This window comes from Rhipicephalus microplus, chromosome 1 (genome assembly GCF_043290135.1).
Source record: "Rhipicephalus microplus isolate Deutch F79 chromosome 1, USDA_Rmic, whole genome shotgun sequence".
NCBI lineage: Eukaryota > Metazoa > Arthropoda > Arachnida > Ixodida > Ixodidae > Rhipicephalus > Rhipicephalus microplus.
Window position 1 is genome coordinate 154,904,592 of NC_134700.1, and position 20,650 is coordinate 154,925,241.

Sequence of the window (20,650 nt, forward strand, 5' to 3'; positions counted from 1 at the left end):
GGTTGGACGGGGGGGGGGGGGGGGAGGGGCAGGCAGGAATTGGAAAAGAATATCCAGCCCACACACCCCCCCCCACACCCCCCCGCTGGTGCCGCTCCTGCATGTTAGAGCTACCGTTGTATGTATATTAATAAAGCCAGCCACAATAAATGTTCTCCTCAGTGATGGTGGCTTTGATTGTGTAGATAACTTGTTTGTGCTCATTGTGTTAAGTGATAACCAAAAGATAACTCAATGCATTGTTAATTAGATAAATTGAACCTCCTGAATTGTCAATATGACTTCAGTTAAGACTAGCCGATCACAATGGTGAAGCCACTACATTGTTTAGCATGCAGTATCCCAGAACCAATGTCAAAAGTATTGTTTTTGTTTTCTTGAAATGAATGCAGCCTAAGACTAATTGTGACCACGCTCAGAGCCTATGATATTGTTTTTCTAATGTCTAAATGCAACATCACTTGCAGAAGGAAGAAGAATTGAATTACATGCTAACTATAATCAATTACTGAACTGACACTCACACAAAATGTATTTTGTTTTTGTTTTTTATCTTGAAATGCCTTGAGTTGAGTGCCTTGGAGTTATTTTATGTGAATTTTGACACATTTGTGGACAGTGCATCATAATTTGTACTTAATGTGGATATACTCCTGAATTGTACTGCCTGTTTTGTATAAAAAAAAACAGTGAGAACGATTAGGCTCATCACGTATGTCAGTGTGTGAGAAAGGGGGTACTTCCATTGACTTCCTCTCTGAAGCAGCCCAAGGCAGAGCTGGCAAAAAGTGTACCTTAGCAGCCACAATTAGTGACTGAATTTTGTACTAGACATACCATTCTACTGCATTGAACCATGCATAAAGAAACTTCTCAGTTCTCGTTGTGAGATTGATGGGATTACTTTGTTCCTCAATCCCCTGTGAATTCAGCAACCAGTCCCTCTTTTCTGACTTTTCCACAGTGGTGAAAGGGGAAAGTTACACTTCTGAGTGTCATAGCAATAGTTTAATACTAACATTTCTTGTTTATATAGGTATTTTCTGGATAGGTCTGAGTATCTCTATAATTAGATGTTAACCTTCGTGTTTTGAATATTTAAGAACATTACAAACAGTGTTATGATGGACGCGTATGTATGAGCACAGTTAGGTTGGTGCATACGATGTTTCATTGCCTTACTAATTCATGTCACAATATACAAAATCAATAAACATAAGCTTAACAACCCAATACCTCGGCGCCCTCATGTATTATAGAAAGTAAGTCTATAGAGCTGATAACTTGATCGTACGCAACAGATTGACATCGACAGTACATTGAAATGCGCTTCCTTGTTTTCTGCAAACTGCAGAGTTCTTCAAGGAATTGCTGAAGACATCCAAGAAGGACTTCCACGGCATGTTCTTGCGCACGTATGGCATGCAGTACGACACCAACTCGTACATTTTCACTGACATGTTTGACCAGCTGGAAAAATACTATCGCACTGGCGGCGTTGACCTGGTGGACGCGTTGGATGGCTTCTTCCTCGAGCTGTACCGCAAGATGTTCCAGGTGATGAACACCCAGTATGCACTGAGCGAACGCTACCTGCAGTGCGTCAGCGATTACCGCGACGAGCTGCGCCCCTTCGGTGATGTGCCCCAGAAGCTGACGCTCGAGGTGAAGCGCTCATTCGTCGCAACCCGCACCTTCGTACAGGCGCTGGCCATTGGCAGAGACGTCATACAAAGCGTCATGGAGGTATGCTTTTAATTAACTCATACAACATTTCCCCCATATGCACACTCTAGAATAGCTCTACATCTGCACATGCCCACAAGGTACAAGGTCAGGAGCATAGGGTGATGGTTGTGCAGGTGGTGTCAAACCAAGCATCTACCTAGCACTCCCCTACTGAAGTTCCAGTGTACTAGGGATGCGCAGCATCATTATTAGTCCCCACAGAAGGAGTGAGGGGGGGTAATGTTTAACATCCTGCCCCGTCTTATGAATAGTTTTTCATCTGTTTTGTATCTATTGCATGAACACATTGGAAACACACACAGCCACATGACACCCTTAAAATAAAGTTCTGGCTGCATCCATGCTCAGTACAAAATGGCATATGGGATGCTCATCTATACAGAATGCACTACACAATATGCATGTTACAAATTTATACAAAAAGAACATTGAGATTTGAAGGGAATGACAAAAAAAATTATGGTTGATACCTTCATTATAAGAATCAGTATGACACAAAAGTGAAACTTATTCTTACAGAGGTACTGGCAGAATTTTTGCGGCACATTGATATAAAAAGCTTACACAATGTCTTTTGATGTTTTACAGCTACAGAGCTGTTCAACGTGAATGTACCCACATTGACACTTAGTTATACATGGCTATTCCGACACTTAAGGTTCATGATAAATTATTAAACAAACCCTCGAGTTCATAGATGCTTGTGGTATCTGTAGTAGATAATGGTGAGAATGTAATCAGAGAAAGCGGTGCGACAGCCAGGAGAGTCATCACTGAATAGACACCAAACGTGGGCTACTCAAGGCATACTATTCTAATATTGAACGCCACTGCCCGACTAGACAGAAACGCATCGTGCATCATGTCTACACTGTTGGGCGGTCGTGATTTTTCGTGGGATGAGTGTAAGTGGAGAACGTTGAGTTGTAGCCAGGCGATGCAGAGCTACTTTTGGTATGGATGAATGCTATGAGCAAGGCAGACTCTCCGGCTAATGTCACCACCTGCCGCTGTGTTAATGCATAGGCAAAATCGCGCCTCTCCAGTTGGAAGCACACTGATTAGGGCGGAGGCATAGGAATGAGGCATTGGAAGAACTACTTGTAGATGTCACGGTAATCATACATTACTACACTTTACCAAGAGCACTGTGAAAGGACAGTGTTAGATATAAAAGACGTATTTGTAAAGCTGGCCAGAGAATGTGGCTTTGACGCAGCAGGTAGCATGCCCGGCCTCTGTTGTCCCGAGCCGAAAGGTCATGGGTTCGACTTCTGTCGACAGAACTTTCTTTATTTGCTTTCTGATTGTGGTTATTATTTTGACATCATATCGTGATGGAAATGCATCACTGAAGTCTTGTCGGACCCCAACATAAAACACTTTTCTGTTAACAAAAAAAAAAAAAGAAAAAAAAGAAAGAGAGAAAGCGAAGAGACGAGGAATGGGGGGGTATGCTGAACAGTGGTACCGAGTTGTGAGACGCTGAGGGATGCCACTGAATTACTGTGAAAGCGTAATGGATGACAGCCTTTTTATTTCCGAGGGCAGATTGTCCACACTTCCTCAGTGGTAACCTGTTCACTGTGGAAAGCCGTCGAACAAGTGTGTTTCAGCTAGTGTCTTCAATATGAGCATGGTTAGCATGTTATGCGGTACTGTGAATCAAGCAACCTTCTCCATTGCAGGTTGGACCTTCTGCCAACTGCAGCCATGCACTGATGAAGATGAGCTACTGCCCGCACTGCCATGGCCTACCGAACCTGAAGCCCTGCTCCTCGTACTGCCACAGTGTAATGCGTGGATGCTTGGCCCACCATATGGAACTGGACAGCGAGTGGGGTTTATTTATTGGTCAGTACATGGACCTGTACTAGGCATGTGACCTCATTCATTGCAGACATCTGTCTGCTTGCATTACTTTACACAGTGAGTGACAGGTTGTGAAAGCAGTAGCTACTGCCTTTAAATAGAATCTATGTGCATGTGGACAATGAATCATGTTAATTGTAATTGTTTCATTGTCTGTCTTTTTCTTAGGCAGATGGTTCATTTTTTGTTTTCTCTGACATTGTTGAAAACTTTATTCACATCAAGACGTCTTGGTACAAAATGGTTGTACTTCATTCAGGCAATCAGTAAATCTCCTCTCCAAATTGTTAGAATTTAAACAACCCACTTGTGGTGTAAAAGACGTATGTTTACCCACACAACTGAACATGTTGTTTCTATGTGGCCTAATGAGGCTGGATGGCATGGCCACTGTTGTATTATAACACAAAATTAAGTAAGAAGGTGTTTGCAGTCAACAAGAAGTTTTTGTTACAATGGGGAGATTGTCAGGACATATTAACACGATTCTTAAATGTGTCATTAGTGATCAAATCACACGGTTGTAAGTGTTGAATGGCACCAGTGCATTGTGATATGTATCTATGTTTTTTTTTTCTTCTTCTTTTCTTTAATGCAGATGCCCTCATGAACCTGGCAAACCGTCTTGAGAGTTCCTTCAACATTGAGTCAGTTGTAAATCCAATAGGAGTGAAGATATCTGAAGCCATTATGGATTTCCAAGAGAACAGGGCAACCATTCTGCAAACGGTGAGCAAACTGTGTTACAGTTGAGGCGCTATTCTTATTACCTAATTGCTATAGCTGTTGCATTACCATAAAATTGCAACTCGTCTTCATTATTAAGGTTACTTTGTGACCTAAGTCTCGGTAACTTTGCGTAAGGAGGCTGTGTCATCTTCTGGTGACTGACACATTGCTCTCGGCTTGCTAAGACCCTGTCCTATGCGAATTGCATAAGCATGTGTTTGCGAACTAAATGTAGAAATTGTGTGTCTGCCCGTGTGTCCCTCCATCATATAAGAGCGAACAACTTTCATAAAGTAAATGTATGGCACAATATCAATTTTCCTCGCACTACTGGGTTGTGAACTTGAGACCACATGCTCAGAAGTTGAGTGTCTTACCCTCATGCTTGCAGAGATGAATACCCCTTTATAATCAGCACACAATCTACAGAAAGTGAAAACACATGAGTTAGAGGGGAATGCTTTTTATGAAGGCTTCCTTGAAATAGTTCACGATGAGCAGGATAGGAAAACACGCAAAATCGACCTGAAGTCTTCTAGAGGTCAGGAATATAGTAATTTTGTGAAAATTTAATGCCAGACACTCATTCGAGTGACTGCGATTTAGCATTCGGAGGGCCATTTCAGATGCTGATGAACTCTAAAGACGAAAGACGACATGTCGATGTTGCACATGAATGTTTCAGGGGAGGCCGCAACTTCAGAGCTTCCTACTGTGAAGTTCAACGCTTACACTCTATTTATAGATGCCCTACTTCTGCAGGAGATTCTGTGTGTAATTTTCATTTTTTTATTTCTTTTCTTAGAAAAATCATGTCTTATGAACTTCAGAAGTCATGATGAAAGATTTTTCGTGTGAACTGTGACGTTTCGGGGTGTGTCACACTTTTCCACAGGCAAATGCACACATTGGCTCCACATTAGGCCATCGCAGTATAAATGCGCACGTTTGGCTAGTGCTTGGAAGATTAATAGTTTTCTTCCGAGATGCAGTGTACTTAGGCCCAAAAGTGACAAAGTCAAGTGAAGGCACTTTCAAGGTCTTCTGTATTGGCTCTGCCGGTGCAAGAGCAGTGTTCTGGTTTCAGTTGCTGGCCTAAGTGCTGTGTTCAAGTAACTCCTGTTAATAATATATAATAATAAAAAAGGATGGTTGCATTTGTCAAGATTCGCTGATCTCTTTTGAATGCATCTTATGACACTGAACAGGCTTTTGTACGGGGTGTAACTGAAGTAAAAGCTGTAAATTCTACGCGATAGGAACAAATCGGCGCTTGCAAGCTGTTCTCTGGCACATGCCTTTACCATTTTGTTGCACACCCGCCATTTCTCAATGCCTTGTTCACCCGTCGCATGCAATTAGTTTACTAATGTCTACGCATGAGTAAGATACTCCATTACGAGAGGAGAGCATGGTAATTGAGTGTTCAATTTGACAGTCTTCGATAGCGGGGCTCTCAAACGTAATAAACAAAATGGAAATGAAAGCATGTCTTCTTTAATGATTGTATAGAACTAATAAGAAATGTTTTACAAAAAAAAAGTGTTTTGCAGATTTAAAACACGTCATCTAGCAAAGAAGTTCAATTACTGTATCCATAACGACATGAACGATTGTATCAAGAGGGTGAACGGAATGCCACTACAATTTGCTCTATGTGGGCTAGTGCATTGAGATGCTTGGCACATTTCCGTTTCACTACTGGTGCGCAAATAAGTCTCCACCCCATCAGCTCAACATCATCTCTGCATCTCCTACTGCAGGGATTTGCACAATGCTTTGCCAATTAATAGCATGCCTAATAAACGGCATGCCAAAAAAATTCAGCATTTGTGTAAGCATTCCAAGTTACCTGAATAAAGAACCTCCAAGTTTTTGTCGATCTCGCATTTGAGTTTTGCCTTATAAACAAGACACTGACAGCTTACAGTCAAAAGTGTGATATTCAGATAAGAGTAAATTTATAGCGTTTCTTATGTTCCGTATTGACATTGTATCTCCAGCCCTTTCAATATTTAGTCGCAATGTTACATGCAAAGGTCTTTTCTGTGCTTATGTTGAATTTCAAGAACTCATACTCATTTCTTTTATTTTCTGTTTCGCTGGTGCACAGCTGTACGACAAATGTGGGACGCTCCGCCTGGCTCGCCGTGCGAGTGGCCAGGAGCTGCACTTTGAGACGCTCAAGTTTGGAGGCGCGGGTGGGGGCCAGCAGCCCTCTATGAGGCCGACCACTGCAGCGGGGACCAGCATGGACCGGCTGGTACAGGGCATCAAGAAGCAGATTCGCGCCACCCGCTCCATGTGGTCCCAGCTGCCCGACCGCATGTGCCGCCAGCCATCGGCACAATCGCCACCTCCTGAGGAAGAGTGTTGGGACGGACTGAATCGAGCAAAGTGAGCGCTGGCAGGATTTTTTTTCAGTCAGCTTGGTATAATACTACACCACTGCATCAATAGACAGTTTGTCGAAACTAAAAGTTCTCTGCACTTTGTGCAAGTTTGAGTGCTGCTTCCACGAAAACAGCATGAATGGGCAGGCATGGAGAAAAAAAAAGGATAATAAACAAGCTGCATGGGATGACTGAATAATAAATGAGGAATAAGGAAATTAATGAAAAAAGGCAATACAACTTTTATACCCCATGTTTTTTTTTAAATAAATAATAATTAGTGCACTTTTCCCTTGTGACCTGCATTTGTTTCTTGACTTAAGTGATATATGGCATCCATTGGCTTGTGCTCACAATCTTGGATTGCATGTTCAAAAGACTTTTGTCTCTTGAGCAAAGCTTCCCCAGCTGAAACATTAATTGCATTCAATTTCTAAAATTTTTTTTATTATTCTACTTCATGCCGGTTTTCATTTGACAGCGTTTGAAGTGAATAGATAATGAATCCAAGGAAAGATAGGGGAAATTTATTTGTAACTCAACTCTATAATTCAAACTTGAAGGGACCTCTGAATTTTGTTTGAATTGTCTAGAAGTTTGAATTATCAGAAGTTTTCAGATAGATGACTCTGGCTGAGGTGACACCACACATTATGATTAGGCATTGATTTTATCACATTTAAAAATTTTTTAAGTATTTTTAGATCTGAGCTGCACGCAATGAAAAGAAAGCAGAGGTGTAAGGTTGACAAGTTTATTGGCTATTTCCTACTGATCAGACTTTTAAAGAAATCCTGAATTGCCAACTGCTTCTATGCTATTGGTATGTGCCTTCAGCACAAAGCTCTCTATACCTGTTGAAAAGCATCAAGGTGTACCATGTGTGTGCTTTGTTTCGAAAATTTCTTTACTAGCGAAACCTTTTTTTCTTGAAGGCCTGAGGTGCTTATTTTAGACTGTTAGGATTATATAGGCACGGAAATTTTAAACAGTAGTGGCAAATCAGCAGATATATTTTGGTATGGAGCTGTAAGAAGTATGAATTAACTGAATGATGGAGTTTGAATTAAGAGGCTTTTAAATATATTGAAAAAATAGAGGGCCAACCAAAAAATTGAATTTTGTTTAAAAAAATTGAAAGTTTGAATTATGAGAGTTTGAATTATTGCGAGTCTACTATAGCTTTCATTTGGAGTGTAAAAGTCGTAGACGAAAAGAAGATGCAAATGAGGAGAAAAAAATTTGGCATCAAACTCACAACCTTGATGGAGCAGTTCTGCTGTGCTAGTGCTAAAGTAAACAAGACTGCTAATAGTTTGTAAACATGGTGATGTCACACTTGCCTTTTGTTTCTGAAGCGACTTTCCAATAGTTACATAGATATGAAAGCCCAATAATATTTGATGGGAGTTGCAAGTCCTGAAATGTGGAGTTGATTTTGGAATCTGGAGTTCTACAATCACATGCATTTGTGCGTTTAGTACATGTCGGGTGCTATAACTTATACATTCTGATCCTTTGTCCAGGTCCGAAGGGGGAAACCGCACAATTGTGGGAGGCAAGACCAGAGGCCCACACCAGCAGTTTCATCCGCAGACGCACAACGGCCACAGGGGTGGCAGCACCGAGTACACGAGCAGCAATGTGGTCATCAACCAGCTGATACTCACTCTCAAAATCATCACCAACAAGTTGAACCTGGCTTACGGAGGGCACGATGTCCAGTGGCAAGACACCGGTTAGTGTCTGCGTGTAACTGGATTGAGCCTTCCCACCTCACAATTCACAAGTGAAACAATGCTTTGTTGTCTACGTTAACACTAATGAGCACACCCCATGCTTGGATTTTGCAATGACATAGTACTGTTACCTTTCGCTATGGTTATCTAGATAAGGTGTCTCAAAGTTGCCTCATCTAGCAGGTAGCAGTCAAAAAATATAGTCCCACAATGGCTCAGACAGTGAAGAAGAAGATTGGAGCAGGTGTGTTGGTGCAAAGTGTGAACAAAATGTCCACTGACTTTGCCGTTTGAATAAAGGCCCTTCTGATATCCGATACACGGGCCATTTCTGAAGGAAATTTGACATCAGGATTGGAAAAGCATATTGTTACTGATCTCTACATTGGTTAAAACCTGGATGCCGACCTCGAAATGTGTTTTGTCCCAGAGTTATATTTCAACTGACAGTTACCACATGAAATGCCTCACAAAGAGAATGCTTGAGACTGGTCATGTAAGTGTAGCTCACAAAAAACTGTTTAATAATTTTTGCAAAAATATAGAATGAAGACAGTCATATGCAGGCTTAGGCCACTAGTAAAACGTACGCAAGCCACATGTTTGAGAGCTCTCATCTCGTTGCCCAGTCAACTACTCATAGCTGATCACTACTCACTGACAAAACCGTTTTTAGGGCATGCCCTGGGATTTGGGTCCGTCACTATGGTGTAGCCAGTATAACCGCGTTCAATCCTCTGTTCACTTCCTGTGTCTTAAGAATCTGATGGGCAATATTATAGTTCACCTACTTGACACAGAGCCAGACAGCACTTAATGAGTTTTGCAACTTCACATGTGACAGATGACACTATACTTGCATTAATGTAGGTCGACTCATTTTATCTAAATTCAATATCTGAATTTGGGGTGTCGACTTACAAAAAAAATCAAAAGTAGAGTCCCCCCCCCCCCGCCGAGCAATTTTAGGGGGGTAAACTTACAATCGTCTGAATACGGCAGCCGCTTTCTTTGTCGTCGCGAGTCTGACAGTTATTACATTTTTTTTGTTGATCTCAATGGCAGGATTGACGTCGCAGCCATTTCATATCATGTCATGACTGTTCATGATCGTGTAGCAGCAGATCAGGCCTAGTGTACCCAGCAGCACACACTAGAGGAGCAGGATTCAAGCATAGCAGTACATTAAGCCTAGTTCAAAAGAGTTGATTGATGATGATCAGAGTTAGTACGTGGGAGTCTCCATACCAACTAACCTAATTGTTCGTTCAACTCAATTGACTCTGGGACAAGTTCCTCTCTCCTTTTTCTCTCAGTGCCGATTGTAGTGCCGCGACAGTGTTAATGAGGCGAGAAATCTCTGCCTGAATCTGTAGCAGGGTGGAAGACGGTGAGGCTTCGGCAAGCGCTGTGGTAACTGTTGGCGGGTTGACGGCCATGAGTCGGTCTGCTAGTGTGTTCAGCGATCTTTAGGACGTCCATCTCTCCGTAGGCCGTGACGCCTATATGCGATATCGCGGGCTATCTTTGGAATGAAAACTCCTGCACCAGGCGATTGTTGAGGATTGTTGTGCTTCCCTCTAGTTGCTGCATTTGGCGCAATAGTTGGCTTGGGCGGCGGTTGCTTAGTTTAGCCTCACGTAGCAGCTGCTGTAGGCGCTCCGGCTCCGAAGGGGTGAGACAGAAAATCAGGACCTCTTTGAGCACTCGATACGCATCTTCTGCTGGTGGGACAAGCAGAATGTCGCGCACCTCACTCGTTGTGGCAGGTGGAATGTTGGACCACGTGGTGATATTTGGTGGTGCCGGCGGGAATACCTCGTGCGGCAAACTGAGCTTCCGCCTGGACGAATCCAAAGTTTCGGGTCGCTGTTCTAAAAGGGAGGAAGCTTCATGTCTAATACAACCATTGTCAGGCTGCCGAAGGTGTCGTGTTGTTCCATGTTCTGCACTACGGGTCACCAATTGTTGGTATGCGCGAGGGACACACAGAGACGAAGCGTGTTACTGAGAGTCTCGATACCAACTAACTTTATTGTTTATTCAACTCGGTATACTCGAGGACCGGTTACTCCCTTCTCTTCCTCTTTGGGCCTTTCTTGGTGGTGCAGAGGGATGGGAAAGAACGTGGGTCTGCAACACGCTAGCAGCGCCAGCTGCTGCGTCGTGGAGCACTTAGTTCACCACAAGAGAGCTGACAACGCAAATGCTGAGCATTGGCTTCCTAGCTCAGGGGGATCAGCTTGGTTGTAGTTGCCAGTCAATGGTTTGGTAGCTGAGCTGGCTAAATCCAGAACAAAGCCACCGTTATGTGCAGCCAACAAAAACATAGTCTTCGAAATCGGCAATCGCTGTTTGAAGGTCGTCATCGGGGCTCCTTGAACTTGGACACCAGCTACCCAGCCATAGCCACTGCACCTATGCAGTGCTGGCAACTCAGCAAAATGTAAAACACTGCTCAGTCAGCTTGTCAAGGAGTTCAACATCGCACCTGGTAAGGCTGCTGGAGTCCAAAAAATGAAACTGTGTGCTGTAGGGCATCCAAACTATCACTCGTTGTTGCACTTTACATCAATAGGATGAGTAGAAGATTTTCTTTCTGACATTTTCTTCGTCACAAATATGACAGAGTATATGAGTACATCAGAATTTTCAGTGTCTGAATAAGCGGTCGGCGACTATATTCATGAATAAAGTGTGCTAAGCACAGCTTCTGCTTGACAAAGATGGCTAACAAGATTTTTGTTAATTCAGTTATTTCATGTGTCGAAAAAGACAATAGAGTAGCACAAAACAACTGTAGACAAGATTAGAACAAAAGTGTTGCTAGTCCTGCATTTTTGTTTTGTTCCAATTTTTTTTTTTTTAAACTGGCATCAAGGAGTGTGTGTATTAGGCAGTTCTAGAATAGCTACTTTAGTATGCTCTCATTGTATAATAATTTGCTGTAAAGTTTAAGAACCTTGGAGCTGCATGCTAAGGTCCTTGCATCATTGTCTTTTCTATAAATACAGTTGCTTTATCACATGCCGTGCAGTTTCATGAGTGAAGGAAAGAAGGGGAATTCTAAGGGTTCTTTTTTCTTTGCTAGACCCAATATTAAGGAGAACTGAAAGACTATACACTCAGACCTCGATATAACAAACATGGATATAACGAAATACTGGTTATAGCAAAGTAAATGAAGAATAGTCTTACAATATATAGTGTTAGGAACAACCTTTGGATATAATTTTTGGATATAATGAACTTTTTTTCTTCTAAGTTGCAACTTTGTTATTATGAAGTTTGAGATTATTATCAAGGGTAGTACAGGGAATGTTATTCATAACTATCATGATATAAATTATTGATTAGTTCGAATTAGTTGTGCAGTATCATTGTCATTTCTTTATCAACTGTAATTATGCATCTTATAGAGATTGTTATACAACCTCTATATAGCCACATTACACTTGCACTTTGCCACATATTATCCCCTTCAGGTGCGAATTATGATCCACTTTCTGCAAATGCGTCAAATTTGTGTGGCGTGCTTTGAAGGCATTCAGTGTTACATTCCCAGTCAGCTTGAATTCTTGCATAAAAATAATGAAGTATCAGGTCCAAATTATGTGCGGAGTTTGGTTTCCAGCTGTATTTATTTCGAGCAGAGAAAAAAAGTACTCTTAGTGTCAGTCCTGCCACGCCGCGGTGGTCTAGTGGCTAAGGTACTCGGCTGCTGACCCGCAGGTCGCGGGTTCAAATCCCGGCTGCGGCGGCTGCATTTCCGATGGAGGCGGAAATGTCGAGGTCCGTGTGCTCAGATTTGGGTGCACGTTAAAGAACCCCAGGTGGTCAAAATTTCCGGAGCCCTCCACTACGGCGTCTCTCATAATCATATGGTGGTTTTGGGACGTTAAACCCCACAAATCAATCAATCAATTAGTGTCAGTCCTAGAATGGGGTGCATTGAATTATCACCAAACATGGTGTAGTTTCTCCAGCAAAGTGATCATCTGTACATATACCCATCCCAGAGAATTGAAATGATTGCCGGTTGTCCACTCGGGAAGGCTGCACGAATGTGCCCGCTGCATTTCAAGCCATTTGGAAAAACATGCAGCACGTGACACACCTTCAAAGTTGATGTGTGAAGGGGTTATGTCGTCCCTTACATCACTCCATTTCACAACACACTTTGTTCTTTTTTTGACTCTTGCATCACACAAGAGCACACACCATTATTGCCACGCCTTCCAGCTTGGCAGCACAGCATCAGCGGCAGGTTCAAAGATGTATGCATTCCCAGGAATATTTAGTTTCTCACAAATAATTGTTAAGAGTTTTGAAACAGTTCTATAAACTTTGCCTGTAACAAAAAATGAAGATCATACTAGATGATAGCTTGGTCAGGAAAACATTCTTGATATACTTTTCAGGAATCCAAGAGCTGACACCATGGAACCTTCAATATTACAATGATAATTGTGTGATGAGTAATGGCAGCATCACAAATATTTCCCTGTATGAACAGATCTTGCCTCATCATTATTTTCTACAGCATCCTCTTCTCATTTTACAAAATGACTGCAATTATACACTAGCTTGCCTGTGAAATTATGTACACTTGTGTTTCACTTAGGTATAACTATTTTTTTACCTTGGGTTAATAACAAAGCCTGTTTGCTACCGTGAGATAACAAAAGAAGCGATATATTGCAGTGTAGTAAAGACACTACTGAAGAGAATCTGTAGTACTAGTAAAAATTTTCTCCAATCAACTTCAAAAATAGTCCTGCTGGTAATGCTTTCAAAATGTCTACGGCGACACAGCCAGTTTTCCATGCTTGAGCCAACTTGCTTCTTTATTCTTTTCAGCCGACCTTGATGACATGGGCAGTGGAAGTGGGAGTGGAAGCGGTGACGATGAGTATGAACCGGCACCGACCTCGACGACCCCCGACATTTTCTTCACTGGATCGCTGCCAACGTCCGGCACTGTGCCCAAGCACCCAGTGACGCCGCACACCAGCTCGGCACACCGCGTGCTGTGTGGTGTGCCTCTATGGCTCCTGGTCATCGCCCTATTGCTCAAGAAGTGCCTGAGCAGCAGCGTCTGACGTTCGTTCCTGATCGTACACATCTTCTTTTACTTGGCGGCTGCACTGCCTGCCTGCTGCTAGTGCCTGAGTGGTAAATATAAACAGAGAAGAAAAAAAAAGGAGAGCCTTGTGCAACAGTGGTGCAAAGGGATTATCGCGATTCGAGTTGTCGTGCCTGTGATGCAGCGTGGTTGAGACATCTTCTGAACTTGTCACTTGTCTGTAAAACGTGAATCGTTTTCAACGTGGCTTGGCGTGCGTGCAAGTCGTGCGCGCCCGTGAAATCAGCGGCACGTGGTGTGACGTACTCTCTCGCCCTGGTATGACCCAGGGGTCAAAGTTTAGGTGTGGACACTTGTCAAAGACACGTGTTTGAGACTTACGTGGCAATGGAACTGACACGTGTCTAAAGAGAGATGGTTTTGCGTGAATGCGACCCGCTCCTCTTCTTCTTCTTTGATATTCCCTTCGGATGTGGAGCAACTTCAGGAATACACTTGTGTGTGGGAAGAAGAAGCAGTGATGCCTTTCACAGGCTGTGAACTCTTCCAGGTTGAATGACCTCCCTATAGTCTGTATGTGCGGCTAGTTTTCACCTGGATAGACTGGAGACTGACAAAAGTTGTAGGTCTTGATCATGACATTGGTGTGCTTCTTTACCAGTAGCCGAATAAGTAGCACACTGTGTGATTTTTTTTAATTTTCTTTTTGTTTCTAATTGAAGCACATTGAGAATGAAAATTTAGAGCCATATTCGTACAGCTTGTGTTTTGTCTACATAGATTAGCACCATCTTTACAGGTTCATTTACCTGAAACACATTTGGTGTCATTGCTGTGGCTTTCTGCAACTTTTGGTTTTGGCAGGGAGCCCTCGGCACGCCATGTCATTCTGCTTGAGCGATTTTTAAACTGTTGTGCTTGTCACACGCTAAACTTTCACTTTTCAAGGGGCTTTGAACCATTTTTTTAATGTAATCATCGAATGAGAGTATTGAGAGTTCGTTGTCTAACGAATCGTTTCCCGCAAGAATTTCTCGAACCCATCGAGAATGGGCAATATTTATCACACGCTTTAACCACTTGCTCTTTTTTCTTGACTTGACGAGCACACTGTAAGCTATTCAGGAAGCTACACAGTGGGAAAGAGGTTACCTCAGTGCACATTGTGACCTTAAGCGCACGAAATGAAACGCAACCACTCTTTTCCGCTGCAATTCCGCACATGATTGTGGTCACTGTGTAATGTTAGCATATTACATGAAGCCAAGCTCAGGCGTTTTGTGGCACTCTGTGGCAAAAAGCATCACTGATAAAAACAACACTCTTGAGTTATGTTAGCTTTTGTTCAACTGCATGATATGCGTTGTTCGATGTCAAACTTCAGGTGTCCCACCCACCGATGAGAGTCAGAACAGACCTTTGTATGAAGCCAGCATGCTTGAGAAAATGGCAAATTTGCGCTCCGCCTCTGAACTCTCCTTGTATGCACAACTGCGCTATTTGGTTGAGCTGTTCGTTGCAGTGACAGCTTTCTGAAGGATTTGTTTCCTCACCAAACTCGAAAAATGGTTCACAACCCATTTAAATGCGGGACTTCAACTACCGAGAGCGGTTAATGTTTATCTAAATTAGACCAACCTTGTGTTCATTCAATTTAACTGCATTCAGTGTTTCTCTCTAGCTCAAAACGAAAGGAGGTTACGTCTTGCATTTTTCAAAGCTGCACTTTTATTATTTGTAAATTCTAAAGGTAGAGGTGGGTTGATTTTTGATGTTGGCATTTCTAGCATATCGCAAGCACAGGTTAACCTTTAAGTGGCTAAATTATAACATACTTCTTCATTGTGCTGCTATCCAGCAGCTTTTTTTTTTCACATATATGTTGAAATCATTACTTTCATTTATGGCTAAGGGTAGCCTGTCATCCTTCAAGACAAAATTGTGTAAATAGCTTGCATATTTTTATGAACTCAGCTCTTTTGTGGCCTCATTGCACATGGAAATTTTAGAATAAATTACAGACGATAAACTTCGAAAGCTGGCCTTTCTGCAGGAAAAATTCACCCTGTTAAATGTGCAGGGCAACAGTTTCTTGCTTATTTTCAGTCGCTTACAATAATTGCGAGTCTCATTACAGGAAGGTTGCTTTCAGTCTAGAAGAACTTGCATTTGGGCTAGTTGGTGGCTTAGCTTGCACCAACTGTGTTCAAGTATTTATATGGTTTTCAAGTATTTATATGGAGAGATAAACCCGACTAATCTCATGCGTTGCCTGTTAGCATCTAAGGTGTAATACTTTTTGCATTACTTTAATTTTTGTTCACAAAAGTTAGCCATTGCTATATGTGGTTCAGCACAAGTTCTCGTGAAGTCCTTTAGGTAGCTCAGTTTGTGAAGCGATTGCTGTGCAGCATCACCATAATACAACACTTCCTTAACATGGTTTCCTGACTATTAATGATGTTCACTCATCAGCGTCCCCTATCTAATTGGGATGTTGTCATCTATACTACATCACAGTAGTAAGGTCAGTGGAAACGAGGGGAAACATTGCCCAGTAAGCTGTCCATGCAATTCAAAGACAAGGATATAGCATTCAATGCACACTAATTTCATTATTTCTATAAAGATTTTTTATTTAAAAGAGTAGTTGTGCCTGGCAGTAATAAGACAACCCTGCAAGGGCTGCGCACCATGCATATTATATGTGGTACAATAAATGAGTGGAACGGAGTGATGAAGGGGGGTTTTGCGAACACCTTTCGTACAGATATCAAGTTATAAGTACGTCACCATCGATTTTGTTATTGTGACTGAACTGTTAAGAAAGCTCATAGTTGTCATAGTATATGTAAGGACCTACTGCTTTCAAACATTTAGAATGTACTGGCTTGATCGGTAGAAAAAAAAAATGAAATACACACTTTATTCAGTCACAAGGGTGTGTACAGTCAGTGCAAGGTGGCACAGATTTAGGTGCTCTATATGAAACACTCCATTTATTTACATTATGGCAATCTTGTCTCAGTTTTTTTTTTCTTTTCTACACTCTAATCTATGCTCATAGCAGTGAAACAACCTGGACGATTGGACAACTGGATAAAAGAAGCGATAAGACAACTATTCATCGATAGTTAGCTTATTGTTTCATTTGCATGTCCTGCCACAGGTAGCTGAGCTGGCTAAATCAAAAAACAAAGCCACTGCTTCATGCAGCAAACAAAAACTATTTCAGTGCAACAAAAATAAAACTACTAGAATAGCTTGAAACAATCATGCTGGACTAGGAACATATGGAGGTTTCAAGAACCTTTCGAACTCACTGTTACTGGTTTTCATTTGCTTTTGCGATTTGTACACTGAATCACCATGTGCTGTAGTACACCGTAGCAAGACACAAAAAAAACATTTTGGCTTCCTTTGTTGCAAGTTTGTCACTGTAAGTGACCATTATGAACAAAAAGCATAGTACTAAAATTTTAAAGGGGCCCTGCAACACTTCTTCAGCATGGTCAGAAAACACTGCCGATTGGTAGTTGAGGCTCTTAAGAACAAGCAAGCCAAACGTTGTAGCATGACATGTAGCCTCAGATTTACAAGTCTCAAACTCAGCAGGAAAGGCTTCCCATTGCGCTCAGCAAATCATGCCACAAACCTAAGGTCTGTGACCATTTGCCGAATTCAACACTGTGAACTGCAAAGTTACCGTAGCCACCGCGGGACGCCACCACAATCCCCTTTGCAAACTCTCATTCACAGTGAAAGTAAGCTGCGTTTTCAAAGAAAAAAAGAATAGAAAATGCTCAAGATCACGATGCTCGCTGACGAAGGGATGCATTTTCTTGCCCCTTGTCGTCACCTTCCCTGCATAGCTTTTAATGTACTGGTTGGTACGAAAGGACAGAGAAAGCATTTGGGAGCCTTTGACGAACTCCTTTTACTCCACTTTTCCTTGACGAAGTTTAAAAATTTCTGCGGCATACAATTTGCACAGCAATGAATTCTCTAAATGAAGTCATTCGATTATTACTTGGAAAAGTGTTGCTGGGCCCGTTTAAGGTATATTCATTTTTTCTCATCTCAGCTGTCAAGTGAAGGTCGTAGGTCTTGTGTGTGAAGCGCTTGGTTATGTCAAACAGCACTGAATGGGAGCACCATTTGAAAGGGCACCTCTTTCACTGTCGAGTTTTAGCTTAACTATCCACTCAGCCACTGCTCGACCATCACTCGCTGATTCTATCTATATGCTTCTGGTGCTTTTTAATGAGCTCATGAAAGTTTGGGCAAGCAAAAAAAAAAAAAAATTAGCTTGACTGCAACTGATCAGGGGGAACCGAATCAAGCTGTTGGTTTTCGTGCAGAAGAGCAGAAGCTTATTCAATTATTCAGTTCATCATCAACTAAATTATGTATCCAACTCAGGTCGTGTGATAACGTACTGCCTTAGTGCTTCTTTTAGGAAGACGTGCTTGTGTCATTAACATTTCATCCGCTTTACTAGTAAAACGAAATCGGGTTCAAATATCTGCTTCATTTGTCTCATTGCTTTAAAAAATGCTGATTTGTGGCTGTTTTGGTGTTCAAGAGAAGTTACAAGACATGCTAAAAGCAGAATTTTTTGCATTTTCGCAATGTGAGGTTCATATTGATCACGTTTCATTTCTTCAACAGACATGTCAGGCATCCCAGCCATACCTGTTGGCTTTCTATTTACCTAATTGTGCTTGTAATGTGTTTTTTATTACACTGTGGTTCAAATGGTACTCATTTTTGCCAATAAGTGTTCGTGGATGCATTGGCTTCATTTTGCCACCACATCATTTCATACAAGAGGTCACAGTTTTTGCTGAATTTTCTGAGCTTTTTACTTGAAAATGCACAGTGTTGGTACAAGTTTTTTTAAAACTCATGCTGTCACAGTAAGATAGCTTTTAATGAGCTAGTGAGTAAATTTATTCACATATGCTTCTTTCATTTTTTTGTGTCTGCATTTTGTACCATAAGCTACACAAAAATTTGCGTACTACAGATGTCGTTTTGATTATCATTTATTTGCATAGCAGAGCCTTCCCAATGATGTAATCAGCAACTGCGGCTTAACTTCAGTATGTCGGACATGAATATGATGAATTCTTGGATGTAACAAAGCAAATATGAATTCTTTTTGTTAAGATCAACATGTAATGAATACTGCACATCGTGCATTATATGCCTATGACGGATGTCAGGAAAAAATAAGGGATTTTTCACATGACTTCATTGTAATGAGGTTCAACTGTTATTCCTTTCAGTTATTACTATTTATTACTTTGTTTAGCACCATATTATTTCGACTGTATTTTCCTTTGGTTTGTCACATTCCCAGACAAGTAAATAAGTGGTTTTGTTAACCACTGTTCGTTTCTACTGGACCTTCTTTCGTCAATGTTTTGACATCTTTTACTCTATTACTTTAGCTTTCTTGAAACTCTGTGAAAGTATTGCTTTTTTTTCGTTGCAACCACTTCTTTTTATGAGTTGGCAGTGATGTTCATTGTTTCAAGTTTGGCATTTTCTAATTGACTTTACTTACGCTGGCAGAAAACTGCATCTTGCCACTTAGTCGTATAGTTCACATTTTGATTATTTATTAATCTAAAGCACTATCACTGTATTTGTAAAATCTTGTCTAATTAGAGCTTTCTTCTCATTTTTCGTGCCTGTTGTACGAGCCATTCTGCCTTATGTTTTTACCGCGTTCATGGCTGATGCCGTAGGTCAACTATTTTAGGCAGTATGTGTGTTTGACGCGCTATTTATTAGGACTTGCAACGTCTTTAATGCTAGTGTACCTTCATTCTTTGCATAGGTTTAGTAAGCATTTCAGGTTAGCAGTGTGTTAATATTGTTGTAACTGCGACTTTTAAGCTGTTGTAAGTGTCTGGTTACTTTGTGTATGCATGTGTGGATGCTCGTGCTTTGTTTTGCAAGTCTTTAAAAGGCAGCTCGGTGTTTACTTTGGCTTTCAAAAATACACAAGTTATAATAGCAAAAAAAAAATAGAAATCGTCAGGATTTTTTCGTTTGTTTATTTTCACAGGAAATGCTGGGTGTTCTCTAAAGTGAAGTGTGGGATTGGGCTAGTTGGTAATCTATTATTAAACTTCTCAGCACAAAAACCTCCGACAACTAACATGACAACTAACTAACACGCCCTCGTCCGCGTCTCTTGTGTTAGTTGTCGGAAGTTTTTCTGCTGAGAAGTTTAGTAATAGTTCTCTGAAAGCTTGAAGTGTCACACAAAGAAGTATGTACGTATGAGTGTAGACTGGACTGAAGATGGTTGTGACTATACTAACATTCAAATTATACATCGTTGGCACTGTTAATGTTTTGTACTTTCTCACGTTTCAGTCTTTTTTTGTGTGTGTGTGCTGATGTCATGGGTGGTATGCTGCGTCTTGTATGGTTTGTACTGAAGTGCCAAACGTGTGGCGGAATGGACAGCTCTTTCATCTGCGAGCTACCTTGATCGATGCTGGCTTTATTTGATCATCATTGTGTGTGTGATGACTCTTTGATGTATGTATGTGTACATATTTATGTTCCAAATGAAAAAATCTATTGCTTTTCAAGCTGTTGCTGTCTTCATGCATCATCTTTACATTCCCAGAATTTCTGTAGTTATAGATTGTTTATAGTTAACATTTGGTAAGAGGCACTCATACCTTGAGTTCATATTATATTTGCAGAGTATTTTTATCTGTAATATTTAAAACTCATATACTTCAGACAGAAACACATCACTGCTTTTTTGGTGGGATATTTAAAGGAACACTAAAGCCAACTATTAAGTCGACGTTGATTGTTGAAATGGCGATCCAGAAGCCTCGTAGTGTTACTTAATTTTGTGGCGAGGAAGAGCCTATTTGGAAATAAAATCACGTTTTAGTGCTCCATATCGAGTTAGTGCACTTCAAATTACCCGCCTCAAGAAGCGGACCAACCGGACCGTCTCGCGTCACTCTTGCCATGCATAATGTTGTCCGCCTTTACTGCGCTAATAGCAGCAGACTGAAAGGCGCAAGATCCCCAGCAGCAAC

At 41.4% G+C, this 20,650-nt stretch overlaps 1 protein-coding gene across 1 annotated transcript in view; it reads left to right on the plus strand.

Annotated features, from left to right (window-relative positions):
• dlp (glypican dally-like) overlaps positions 1-13,853 on the plus strand; it is a 169,243-nt gene extending 155,390 nt beyond the window's left edge. The window contains exons 3-8 of the mRNA XM_037430016.2: positions 1,355-1,746; positions 3,438-3,603; positions 4,220-4,350; positions 6,464-6,747; positions 8,270-8,481; positions 13,343-13,853. Coding sequence (XP_037285913.2) covers positions 1,355-1,746; positions 3,438-3,603; positions 4,220-4,350; positions 6,464-6,747; positions 8,270-8,481; positions 13,343-13,584 — 1,427 coding nt within the window. The 3' untranslated portion in view covers positions 13,585-13,853. The remainder of the gene's footprint in view (positions 1-1,354; positions 1,747-3,437; positions 3,604-4,219; positions 4,351-6,463; positions 6,748-8,269; positions 8,482-13,342) is intronic.
• Positions 13,854-20,650: the final 6,797 nt, after the last annotated feature.